General features: G+C 40.5%; 1 protein-coding gene across 9 annotated transcripts in view; it reads left to right on the top strand.

Annotated features, from left to right (window-relative positions):
- Positions 1–13,328, top strand: part of RALGAPA2 (Ral GTPase activating protein catalytic subunit alpha 2) — a 327,019-nt gene that overhangs the window by 39,465 nt on the left and 274,226 nt on the right. For 8 of the 9 annotated variants that reach the window (XR_012018147.1, XR_012018153.1, XR_012018148.1 and 5 more), the window contains exon 3: positions 512–564. Coding sequence is in view for 2 of the 9 variants with exons in the window: in XM_072799835.1 (XP_072655936.1) it covers positions 512–564 (53 nt within the window). In the remaining 7 variants the exon portion in view is untranslated. Of the gene's footprint in view, positions 1–511; positions 565–13,328 lie in introns of those variants that run through there. The other variant, XR_012018151.1, reaches the window with a different exon arrangement.

Below are 13,328 nucleotides of genomic sequence, written 5' to 3' on the forward strand. Positions count from 1 at the left end.
TGCTGAATGACAAGCACTTAGCACAGAGTCTACTGCATAGAGACCACACAATAAATGTAACTAGCTGCTATATAGTTTTCTAGTTTCTGTTATTGTAACTATCAAAAGGACAGTGTGAGTTGCCTAAAGACATGTATGGCTTTCATAGTTCTGTGCCTCTTCACATCAAAAAAACTACAACTTTTTCTTTGCTTCTTCTATGCGTTCCATCATAATTTGAGCTCATAAGTAAACTGAGAAACGAATAAATTGCCTTCCACGGATTGACAGTGACTTGGAAAATGTGGAAGCCGTGATTAAACAGCTAGTGAGGAGCAGTCCTGCTAGATGCGGACTCAGGCTGTGTGGCTTGGGTGTCTGTCTACATTCCTGACATGGGTTCAATGCTATCTCCTGGTATTTTTTTGAATAAATGAGTGTATGTTGAAGCTTAAATGTTTTTAAGATAATTTTTAATATTCTAAAATTTACACATTGCTGTGATAACACATTTTTTTTTCCTATATTCCAGGGAATAATAAATCACAAAGAGAGGAGCTGGACTCTATCCTCTTTCTTTTTGAAGTAAGTTTTTGTTAAATTTGTTTAACTTTTAAATTTTTGTTGAAAATGTGGTATTTTAGATCTTTAATTTCATTTGAAGATAAAAAATGATGAACATGTATTTTCTTCCTTCCACTTTAATAAATAGTACTGCAAAGAATAATCTTGTGATTTTTTTTTTATTTGCAAACATGTAGGAGAATTTTTCCTGTATGGTTACCTAGATGTGAAATTATTAGATGGAAATGTATCCACATTTAAAATACCGATATTGCCAAACTGTTCTGAAAAAGTCATATAAACTTATATGGAAACTTAAATGCAAGTAGTGTGTAAGTTGCCCTAACCAACACTGATGATTTTATGTATGTATATATATAAGTACATATACATATGCAAACTGACATGTTAAAAACTCAGTGTTTTTAATATATATTTTCCTGACTACTAGTGAGATTGCATGGACTTTTTTGGGTTTGTGGAATAAAACAGAAGTGAAGACCTCCCATCCAGTACTTGACTCATGGCTGGCACTCAGTGACTATGGTTCCCCTTTCTCTCCTTTAAGGGCTGTCCTACTTCCCCAGAGTAAGAGACTGATTCACTGTATATTTTATGGTGGTTTTTGTGTTTCCTATGGTAACCCTCCTGTGAATGAAATCTGTACAGAGGAGCTGTCTTTTTAACAGGAGCTTTGATTAAGCCTGTCACATAAATAGGTTCTCTAATGACCATCATTTGTTTGAACTATCCATTAATTTAAATGATTTATGTAGCACTTGATAAACTTACTAAAGAATCTATAACATATATGCAAGTTTTAAAGCATGGTGCTGAAGTCCATTCTCTTAACACCCTCTCCATCCCTCATTTTAAGAACTAGAAAGTACTTGGGTACTTATCCTTGTTCATGGTTCTTTTTCTCCTCTGGAGGCAGTCACTCCTCTGCATTATGCCATTACCCTTCTTTTTAAAAAATGGTTTTACCACAAGTATTTGTATTCCTAAACAATGCATTGTGCAGTTTTGTTTGGTTTTGAGTATAATAAAAATGGTCTCACATGGTACATAATTATCTGTGGCTTGCTGTTTACATTTATTTATTTATTTATTTATTTATTTATTTATTTATTTATTTATTTAAGATTTTATTTATTTATTCATGAGAAACACAGAGAGAGAGAGAGAGAGAGAGAGGCAGAAACACAGGGAGAGGGATAAGCAGGTTCCATGCAGGGAGCCCAACGTGGGACTCGATCCCGGGTCTCCAGGATCATACCCTGGGCTGAAGGCAGCACTAAACCGCTGAGCCACCCGGGCTGCCCACTGTTTACATTTAACATTATTTTTGAGATTTATCCATGATTTTGAATTTAGCTTAAGTTCTTTCATTCCATTCTTACTGCTGGAGCAAGTGAATATGTATGATTTATTTAATTGCAGCATTTTGTCTACTAATTTTTCTTTTTTCCTTGGTGGACAGATTGTGAATTATAACAGGCTCACCAATTAGTCTGTTTTCTTGTCTCACAGTTCTGGCCTGGCCCCCCAGTACATAGGCAAATAGACGTGGTAAAGATGGTCATCCCGCTTCTGATTTAAAGAGTTCTGCTAATGTTTCATCATTTGAGGCTCCCTCAGGCTCCCGATGTTTTCTTTCTTTTTTTTTTAAAAAGATTTATTTATTTATTTATGACAGACATAGAGAGAAAGAGAGAGGCAGAGACACAGAAGGAGGGAGAAGCAGGCTCCATTCTGGGAACCTGACGTGGGACTCGATCCTGGGACTCCAGAATCGCGCCCTGGGCCAAAGGCAGGCGCTAAACCGCTGAGCCACCCAGGGATTCCCTCCCGATGTTTTCTTTTTTTTTTTTTAATTTTTTATTGGTGTTCAATTTACTAACATACAGAATAACCCCCAGTGCCCGTCACCCATTCACTCCCACCCCCCGCCCTCCTCCCCTTCCACCACCCCTAGTTCGTTTCCCAGAGTTAGCAGTCTTTACGTTCTGTCCCCCTTTCTGATATTTCCCACACATTTCTTCTCCCTTCCCTTACATTCCCTTTCACTATTATTTATATTCCCAAATGAATGAGAACATATAATGTTTGTCCTTCTCCGACTGACTTACTTCACTCAGCATAATACCCTCCAGTTCCATCCACGTCGAAGCAAATGGTGGGATTTGTCATTTCTAATAGCTGAGTAATATTCCATTGTATACATAAACCACATCTTCTTTATCCATTCATCTTTCGTTGGACACCGAGGCTCCTTCCACAGTTTGGCTATCGTGGCCATTGCTGCTATAAACATCGGGGTGCAGGTGTCCCGGCGTTTCATTGCATTTGTATCTGTGGGGTAAATCCCCAACAGTGCAATTGCTGGGTCGTAGGGCAGGTCTATTTTTAACTCTTTGAGGAAACTCCACACAGTTTTCCAGAGTGGCTGCACCAGTTCACATTCCCACCAACAGTGTAAGAGGGTTCCCTTTTCTCCGCATCCCCTCCAACATTTGTTGTTTCCTGCCTTGTTAATTTGCCCCATTCTCACCGGTGTGAGGTGGTATCTCATTGTGGTTTTGATTTGTATTTCCCTGATGGCAAGTGATGCAGAGCATTTTCTCATATGCATGTTGGCCATGTCTATGTCTTCCTCTGCGAGATTTCTCTTCATGTCTTTTGCCCATTTCATGATTGGATTGTTTGTTTCTTTGGTGTTGAGTTTAATAAGTTCTTTATAGATCTTGGAAACTAGCCCTTTATCTGATATGTCATTTGCAAATATCTTCTCCCATTCTGTAGGTGGTCTTTTAGTTTTGTTGACTGTATCCTTTGCTGTGCAAAAGCTTCTTATCTTGATGAAGTCCCAATAGTTCATTTTTGCTTTTGTTTCTTTTGCCTTCGTGGATGTATCTTGCAAGAAGTTACTGTGGCCGAGTTCAAAAAGGGTGTTGCCTGTGTTCTTCTCTAGGATTTTGATGGAATCTTGTCTCACATTTAGATCTTTCATCCATTTTGAGTTTATCTTTGTGTATGGTGCAAGAGAGTGGTCTAGTTTCATTCTTCTGCATGTGGATGTCCAATTTTCCCAGCACCATTTATTGAAGAGACTGTCTTTCTTCCAATGGATAGTCTTTCCTCCTTTATCGAATATTAGTTGACCATAAAGTTCAGGGTCCACTTCTGGGTTCTCTATTCTGTTCCACTGATCTATGTGTCTGTTTTTGTGCCAGTACCACACTGTCTTGATGACCACAGCTTTGTAGTACAACCTGAAATCTGGCATTGTGATGCCCCCAGCTATGGTTTTCTTTTTTAAAATTCCCCTGGCTATTCGGGGTCTTTTCTGATTCCACACAAATCTTAAAATAATTTGTTCTAACTCTCTGAAGAAAGTCCATGGTATTTTGATAGGGATTGCATTAAACGTGTATATTGCCCTGGGTAACATTGACATTTTCACAATATTAATTCTGCCAATACATGAGCATGGAATATTTTTCCATCTCTTTGTGTCTTCCTCAATTTCTTTCAGAAGTGTTCTATAGTTTTGAGGGTATAGATCCTTTACATCTTTGGTGAGGTTTATTCCTAGGTATCTTATGCTTTTGGGTGCAATTGTAAATGGGATTGACTCCTTAATTTCTCTTTCTTCAGTCTCATTGTTAGTGTATAGAAATGCCACTGACTTCTGGGCATTGATTTTGTATCCTGCCACGCTACCGAATTGCTGTATGAGTTCTAGCAATCTTGGGGTGGAGACTTTTGGGTTTTCTATGTAGAGTATCATGTCATCGGCGAAGAGGGAGAGTTTGACTTCTTCTTTGCCAATTTGAATGCCTTTAATGTCTTTTTGTTGTCTGATTGCTGAGGCTAGGACTTCCAGTACTATGTTGAATAGCAGTGGTGAGAGTGGACATCCCTGTCTTGTTCCTGATTTTAGGGGAAAGGCTCCCAGTGCTTCCCCATTGAGAATGATATTTGCTGTGGGCTTTTCATAGATGGCTTTTAAGATGTCGAGGAATGTTCCCTCTATCCCTACACTCTGAAGAGTTTTGATCAGGAATGGATGCTGTATTTTGTCAAATGCTTTCTCTGCATCTAATGAGAGGATCATATGGTTCTTGGTTTTTCTCTTGCTGATATGATGAATCACATTGATTGTTTTACGGGTGTTGAACCAGCCTTGTGTCCCAGGGATAAATCCTACTTGGTCATGGTGAATAATTTTCTTAATGTATTGTTGGATCCTATTGGCCAGTAACTTGTTGAGAATTTTTGCATCCATGTTCATCAGGGATATTGGTCTGTAATTCTCCTTTTTGGTGGGGTCTTTGTCTGGTTTTGGAATTAAGGTGATGCTGGCCTCATAGAACGAATTTGGAAGTACTCCATCTCTTTCTATCTTTCCAAACAGCTTTAGGAGAATAGGTATGGTTTCTTCTTTAAACGTTTGATAAAATTCCCCTGGGAAGCCATCTGGCCCTGGACTCTTGTGTCTTGGGAGGTTTTTGATGACTGCTTCAATTTCCTCCCTGGTTATTGGCCTGTTCAGATTTTCTATTTCTTCCTGTTCCAGTTTTGGTAGTTTGTGGCTTTCCAGGAATGCGTCCATTTCTTCTAGATTGCCTAATTTATTGGCGTATAGCTGTTCATAATATGTTTTTAAAATCGTTTGTATTTCCTTGGTGTTGGTAGTGATCTCTCCTTTCTCATTCATGATTTTATTAATTTGAGTCTTCTCTCTCTTCTTTTTAATAAGGCTGGCTAATGGTTTATCTATCTTATTAATTCTTTCAAAGAACCAACTCCTGGTTCTGTTGATCTGTTCCACAGTTCTTCTGGTCTCGATTTCGTTGAGTTCTGCTCGAATCTTTATTAACTCCCTTCTTCTCTTGGGTGTAGGATCTATTTGCTGTTTTTTCTCTAGCTCCTTTATGTGTAAGGTTAGCTTTTGTATTTGAGCTCTTTCCAGTTTTTGAATGGATGCTTGTATTGCGATGTATTTCCCCCTTAGGACTGCTTTTGCTGCATCCCAAAGATTTTGAAGGGTTGTATCTTCATTCTCATTAGTTTCCATGAATCTTTTTAATTCTTCCTTAATTTCCTGTTGACCCTTTCATCTTTTAGCAGGATGGTCCTTAACCTCCGCGTGTTTGAGGTCCTTCCAAACTTCTTGTTGTGATTTAGTTCTAATTTCAAGGCATTATGGTCTGAGAATATGCAGGGGACAATCCCAATCTTTTGGTATCGGTTCAGACCCGATTTGTGACCCAATATGTGGTCTGTTCTGGAGAAAGTTCCATGTGCACTTGAGAAGAATGTGTATTCAGTTGAGTTTGGATGTAAAGTTCTGTAGATATCTGTGAAATCCATCTGGTCCAGTGTATCATTTAAAGCTCTCGTTTCTTTGGAGATGTGCTTAGAAGACCTATCGAGTATAGAAAGAGCTAGATTGAAGTCACCAAGTATAAGTGTATTATTATCTAAGTATTTCTTCACTTTGGTTAATAATTGATTTATATATTTGGCAGCTCCCACATTCGGGGCATATATATTGAGGATTGTTAAGTCCTCTTGTTGAATAGATCCTTTAAGTATGATATAGCGTCCCTCTTCATCTCTCACTACAGTCTTTGGGGTAAATTTTAGTTTATCTGATATAAGGATGGCTACCCCTGCTTTCTTTTGAGGACCATTCGAATGGTAAATGGTTCTCCAACCTTTTATTTTCAGGCTGTAGGTGTCCTTCTGTCTAAAATGAGTCTCTTGTAGACAGCAAATAGATGGGTCCTGCTTTTTTATCCAGTCTGAAACCCTGCGCCTTTTGATGGGGTCATTAAGCCCGTTCACATTCAGAGTTACTATTGAGAGATATGAGTTTAGTGTCATCATGATATCTATTCAGTCCTTGTTTTTGTGGAATGTTCCACTGAACTTCTTCTTAAAGGGGAATTTTAAGAGTCCCCCTTAAAATATCTTGCAGAGCTGGTTTGGAGGTCACATATTCTTTTAGTTGCTGCCTGTCTTGGAAGCTCTTTATCTCTCCTTCCATTTTGAATGAGAGCCTTGCTGGATAAAGTATTCTTGGTTGCATGTTCTTCTCATTTAGGACCCTGAATATATCCTGCCAGCCCTTTCTGGCCTGCCAGGTCTCTGTGGAGAGGTCTGCTGTTACCCTAATACTCCTCCCCATAAAAGTCAGGGATTTCTTGTCTCTTGCTGCTTTAAGGATCTTCTCCTTATCTTTGGAATTTGCCAGCTTCACTATTAAATGTCGAGGTGTTGAACGGTTTTTATTGATTTTAGGGGGGGATCTCTCTATTTCCTGGATCTGAATGCCTGTTTCCCTTCCCAGATTAGGAAAGTTTTCAGCTAGAATTTGTTCAAATACATATTCTGGCCCTCTGTCCCTTTCGGCACCCTCGGGAACACCAATTAAACGTAGGTTTTTCTTCCTCAGGCTGTCGTTTATTTCCCTTAATCTATCTTCATGGTCTTTTAATTGTTTGTCTCTTTTTTCCTCAGTTTCCCTCTTTGCTATCAACTTGTCTTCTAGGTCACTCACTCGTTCTTCCACCTCGTTAACCCTCGTCGTTAGGACTTCTAGTTTGGATTGCATCTCATTCAATTGATTTTTAATTTCTGCCTGATTAGCTCTAAATTCTGCAGTCATGAAGTCTCTTGAGTCCTTTATGCTTTTTTCTAGAGCCACCAGTAGCTGTATAATAGTGCTTCTGAATTGGCTTTCTGACATTGAATTGTAATCCAGATTTTGTAACTCTGTGGGAGAGAGGACTGTTTCTGATTCTTTCTTTTGAGGTGAGGTTTTCCTTCTAGTCATTTTGCTCAGTGCAGAGTGGCCAAAAGCAAGTTGTATTGGGAAAAGGAGAAAAAGAGAGGAGAGAAAGAAGGAAAGAAAAGAGAAAGAGAAAAAAAAGGAAGAAAAAAAACGAAAAAAAAAGAAGAAAAAGAGAAAAAGAAAGAAAGGAGAAAAAAGGGGGGTGGGGGAAGGAAACAAATCAAAAAGCAAAACAAAACAAAACAGAACAAAAAAAGAAAAGAAAAAAAAAAGAACCACGGGGGAGTATCTTCTGATTCTGTGTACTTTAAGTCCCTTGGCTTCCTCTGGAAGTTGTCAGTCAGTCTAGCTGGTCTTCTGGGGGAGGGGCCTGTTGTGCTGATTTTCAGGTGTTAGGAGTTGGGGGAGCTGCTGTGCCCCTGCCTGGTGCAGGGCTCGGTGGGGGTTGTTTACCCCGTGAGGCCGCAGGAGGAACAGCCCTAATGGCGGGGCCAGCTCTGGAAACCTGGATTCAGCCCCCGCAGGAACTCCGGAGCTCTCCGTCTGCAGGGCCTGGAGGCTCCGGGCGGGGCCGCTGACCTGCTCAGCTGGGGGCAGGAGCGTCCTCGCTGTCCTGGGCCCTCCCGGCCTCTGCCTGTCCCGGGGGAGGCCGGATCCTGGGCTGTGTCCCGGCGCCCTGTGCTCCGGAGCCTGCGCTGATGGATTCGCGCTCCCGGGCCGCGCACCCCCTCCGCGGAGCCTCTTCCTCTGCCCGAGCCCCTCCGAGCTGCTCCTGGAACCGCGCAGCCCCCTCCGCACGGAGCCTCTTCCTCTGCCCGAGCCCCCCGAGCTGCTCCGGGTCCCGCCGGGTCCCGCCGTGCGCGCTGCAGCCCTTAGGGAGCTCGGCGCACTCTCCTGGGCGCGCAGTTGCTGTTACTGTCCCCGGGAGCCCGAGGGCATCCTCGCCCTCCCGGGTCCTGCTCCACCTCCCTGGAGCCCCTTTACCCCGGGAAGGTCGGTGCAGCTCCTGCGTCTCCGGGACGGGGCTCTCCTGTCCTGGGGACACTAGCCCCGGCCTCAGCCCGGCTCCTCGCGGGGCCCCTCCCCCTCGGAGGCCTTTGTTTCTTTATTTCTTTTTCCCCGTCTTCCTACCTTGATAGATGCGCGAACTCTTCTCACTGTTGCATTCCAGGTGTTCTCTCTTTAATTCTCAGGCCGAATTCATAGATTTTCAGGATAATTTGAAGGTTTTCTAGGTAATTTGGTGGAGACAGGTGATTTGGGGACCCTGCTCTTCCGCCATCTTGCCCCTCCCCCCGATGTTTTCTTAATGAAGTTTTCTGTTTATCAGATTAGGTGCGCTTCTATTTCTAGTTTGGTAAGATTTATAAAAAGTCATAGATGGATTTTAAAGTTTCCAAATATATATATATGTTTTCTGCATTAGCTGAGATAACTAAGTGATGATTCTTCATGAATATAAATGTGGTGAATTGCAGTTCTGAATTTTAGAGTCTCATACTTTGCATTTTGGATCTATGTTCACAGCTGAGGTTGGCCTAAATTTCCTTTCCTTGTTTTCTGAATTTTCTGAAACTGATGTTTTTTGGTTTTATTTTTAATGGGAAGATTTTAATGACTTGTTCAATTTCTTTAGTCATTTTAGGATTATTCAGGTTTTCTTTTTTTCTTGATTCAGGTTTCGTAAAGTATATATTTTTCTAAGAATTTGAGGTATCTAAGAATTTCTTTTTTTTAATTTTTAATTTTTTATTATTTTTTATTTTATTTTTTAATTTTTATTTTTTAATAATAAATTTATTTTTTAATGGTGTTCAATTTACCAACATACAGAATAACACCCAGTGCTCATCCCGTCAAGTGCCCCCCTCAGTGCCCGTCACCCATTCACCCCCACCCACTGCCCTCCTCCCCTTCCATCACCCCTAGTTCATTTCCCAGAGTTAGGAGTCTTTGTTCTGTCTCCCTTTCTGATATTTCCCACACATTTCTTCTCCCTTCCCTTCTATTCCCTTTCACTATTATTTATATTCCCCAATGAATGAGAACATATAATGTTTGTCCTTCTCCGATTGACTTACTTCACTCAGCATAATACCCTCCAGTTCCATCCACATTGAAGCAAATGGTGGGTATTTGTCGTTTCTAATAGCTGAGTAATATTCCATTGTATACATAGACCACGTCTTCTTTATACATTCATCTTTTGATGGACACTGAGGCTCTTTCCACAGTTTGGCTATTGTGGACATTGCTGCTATAAACATTGGGGTGCAGGTGTCCCGGTGTTTCATTGCATCTGTATCTTTGGGGTAAATCCCCAACGGTGCAATTGCTGGGTCGTAGGGCAGGTCTATTTTGAACTCTTTGAGGAACCTCCACACAGTTTTCCAGAGTGGCTGCACCAGTTCACATTCCCACCAACAGTGTAAGAGGGTTCCCATTTCTCCGCATCCTCTCCAACATTTGTGGTTTCCTGCCTTGTTAATTTTCCCCATTCTCACTGGTGTGAGGTGGGATCTCATTGTGGTTTTGATTTGTATTTCCCTGATGGCAAGTGATGCAGAGCATTTTCTCATGTGCGTGTTGGCCATGTCCATGTCTTCCTCTGTGAGATTTCTCTTTATGTCTTTTGCCCATTTCATGATTGGATTGTTTGTTTCTTTGGTGTTGAGTTTAATAAATTCTTTATAGATCTTGGAAACTAGCCCTTTATCTGAGACGTCATTTGCAAATATCTTCTCCCATTCCATAGGTTGTCTTTTAGTTTTGCTGACTGTATCCTTTGCTGTGCAAAAGCTTCTTATCTTGATGAAGTTCCAATAGTTCATTTTTGCTTTTGTTTCTTTTGCCTTCGTGGATGTATCTTGCAAGAAGTTAATGTGGCTGAGTTCAAAAAGAGTGTTGCCTGTGTTCTCCTCTAGGATTTTGATGGAATCTTGTCTCACATTTAGAACTTTCATCCATTTTGAGTTTATCTTTGTGTATGGTGCAAGAGAGTGGTCTAGTTTCATTCTTCTGCATGTGGATGTCCAATTTTCCCAGCACCTTTTATTGAAGTGACTGTCTTTCTTCCAGTGGATAGTCTTTCCTCCTTTATCGAATATTAGTTGACCATAAAGTTGAGGGTCCACTTCTGGGTTCTCTATTCTGTTCCATTGATCTATGTGTCTGTTTTTGTGCCAGTACCACACTGTCTTGAGGACCACAGCTTTGTAGTACAACCTGAAATCTGGTATTGTGATGCCCCTAGATATGGTTTTCTTTTTTAAAATTCCCCTGGCTATTTGAGGTCTTTTCTGATTCCACACAAATCTTAAAATAATTTGTTCTAACTCTCTGAAGAAAGTCCATGGTATTTTGATAGGGATTGCATTAAACGTGTAAATTGCCCTGGGTAGCATTGACATTTTCACGATATTAATTCTGCCAATCCATGAGCATGGAATATTTTTCCATCTCTTTGTGTCTTCCTCAATTTCTTTCAGAAACGTTCTATAGTTTTTAGGGTATAGATCCTTTGCCTCTTTGGTTAGGTTTATTCCTAGGTATCTTATGCTTTTGGGTGCAATTGTAAATGGGATTGACTCCTTAATTTCTCTTTCCTCAGTGTCATTGTTAGTGTATAGAAATGCCACTGACTTCTGGTCATTGATTTTGTATCCTGCCACTCTGCCAAATTGCTGTATGAGTTCTAGCAATCTTGGGGTGGAGGCTTTTGGGTTTTCTATGTAGAGTATCATGTCATCGGCGAAGAGGGAGTATCTAAGAATTTCTGATCACCAGAGTTTTAAAATTTATTGGCATGACCCTTATTTTGAGGGTCATAATTTTTTCAGTTCTATTTGCTCCAGATTAAGCTTCATTGTCTTCAGTTGTTATGTATGTTAGACAAAGCATTACAGTAGTGGCAGTAGAAGTGTCTGTAGATACCATTTTACTAGCTTCTAGTTGCCATTGCAGCAGCTTTAAACTCTGCTCTCCATCTGATTGTTCCTTTAAATGCCTTTTCTCTCTGGCTTCTCTTAAAATCTTTTTTCCTAGTCTTTGGTGTTCTTCAGCTTCACTACAAAATGTCTAGTTGAAGATTTCTTGTCTTGCTTGGTGTCTGTGGGTTTCCTGTATTTCTAGACTCAGATCCTTTATCATTTCTGTAAAATGCTCAGCTGCTATCTTCTCAAATGTTGACTCTTTTCTGTCCTGGTATACTTTCTAGGATTCTTATCTAAACCTCCATCTATTCTCCACGTCTTTCAAGATTGCTTTCACCCTCTTCCCCCCCGGCACCCCCCCCCCCGCACCCCCCCCCTCGCCCCGCTGCCTTGTGCTGCATTCTAGGGAATGTTTTCACTTCTTCCAAGCAGTGTTTTGCCTCTCAGTGATTTTTGTTTCATGTTTTAACTTCCTTAAGTTCGGTGTTCATATTTGGCCTGTTGTTTTTGATAGGTGCTTGATCCTTCATTTTTAGATCTCTTTTGTTTTCTTAAACATTTGACACCTACTATTTCATATTCTGTATCTGATAATTCCAATATCTAAAGTCTTCGGTTGTCTAAATCTGCTGTCTCTCATAGTGGCTTCTTCTTTTGCATACTTTGTGATGGGATTTTGAGTTCAGGCTTAATTGAACATAGATTGAATCAGTTTCAGTCCTGTGTTTTTCTAGAGGGTTTGTCTTTCTTTTGCCAGGAGGCTGGGAGTGTTCTTGGTTGGGACCACGTTGGATTCATTTGAGGGTCCTGATTTATTAATGGAATCTCAGGTTCAGTTCCTTAAACTTACTGTGTGGTGGGAACTGGGGTCTGGAGGGCACAGACATCTAAAGATCCTGCAGTGAAATTGGCGTTAGTTCTCTGGCAGAGTTTTTTTTTTTTCACAATCCTGAATTGTTTCTCTTGAGCTTGTTGCTTACAAATCAGGGTTTGGCTTACTTTGTTCCTGCCACCTTCTTTCTTCTTACTTCCTTTTCCTACCATTTTTTCAGTCCTTTGTTAGTTTCCCAGTGTCATCTAAAGCCCAGAAATGTTTTGAGAATTACCCTTACTGTCACTAATTGCAAGTCTCATTGTCCTGCTGCAGGAAAGCCCATCAGAGACTGTAGTCCTCTCCCTCCCACAGAGGAGGTTTTAATACTCTCTTATGTCCAGAAATTCTAGATTAGGAAGGGTGTTATTACAGTTACATTACCATCTACAGAGGATTAGTTGCCTATATAATACAACAAATATATATTATTCAGAGCTTCATAAAACTTTCATTTTGCATAGTAAATATGAATGAATAATGAACCAGCATTACTTTTGTTTATGCTTATGTTCTCTTTCTGTCTCTGGCTTTAGAAGGTAGGTATTAATTTGTATGGTTCATTCTGAAAATTAAGTAACTTCATTGTTATTTCTACAAGTTAGAGCCATATAAAGAGATGGTTTATGAGGATTCAGAGGTAAATACTTATCAAGGTGTAAATAATTGGGGAAGGCTTCCTTTACAAGAGGTAGAATTATTGAGACATGTTAAATCACAGAGGGCTTATCATGTAAAGATAGCCTATGAATAAAAAATAGATTGGAAGAAAGCAGAGAAATGAGAGAGTTTGGAAGGTCTGGAAGGAGAGCGTGTAGGGAGACCTTCAGCCTATCTCTGTAAGTCAGGGGCAATCTGGAAGGGAACCTCTGTAAAAGGAAGCAGTAGTGTTTAGATGTAACGTTGTAGTGCTCTGATGAAGCAAGTGGTGTGCAATCAAGGCTGCCAGTCCAGTTGAAGTTGCAGTTTCAGGCAGTGGACAGACCTTTCCATCTGCCTTTATCTCCAGTGGGAGCCCTTATACTCCTTGAAGTTGACCTCTAGACACCTTTGCCTATGGCTGCAAATCTGTGCATCACTTAGAGTTTCAGTGGTTGCTGGTTCATGGGGATGTTTGTCTTTTTTTTTTTTTTTAGCTGAGATTCACTTGTTAATTTTACTTTTTTAAAAAACGTAT

The sequence above is a fragment of the Canis lupus genome, chromosome 26, assembly GCF_048164855.1.
Source record: "Canis lupus baileyi chromosome 26, mCanLup2.hap1, whole genome shotgun sequence".
Lineage (NCBI taxonomy): Eukaryota > Metazoa > Chordata > Mammalia > Carnivora > Canidae > Canis > Canis lupus.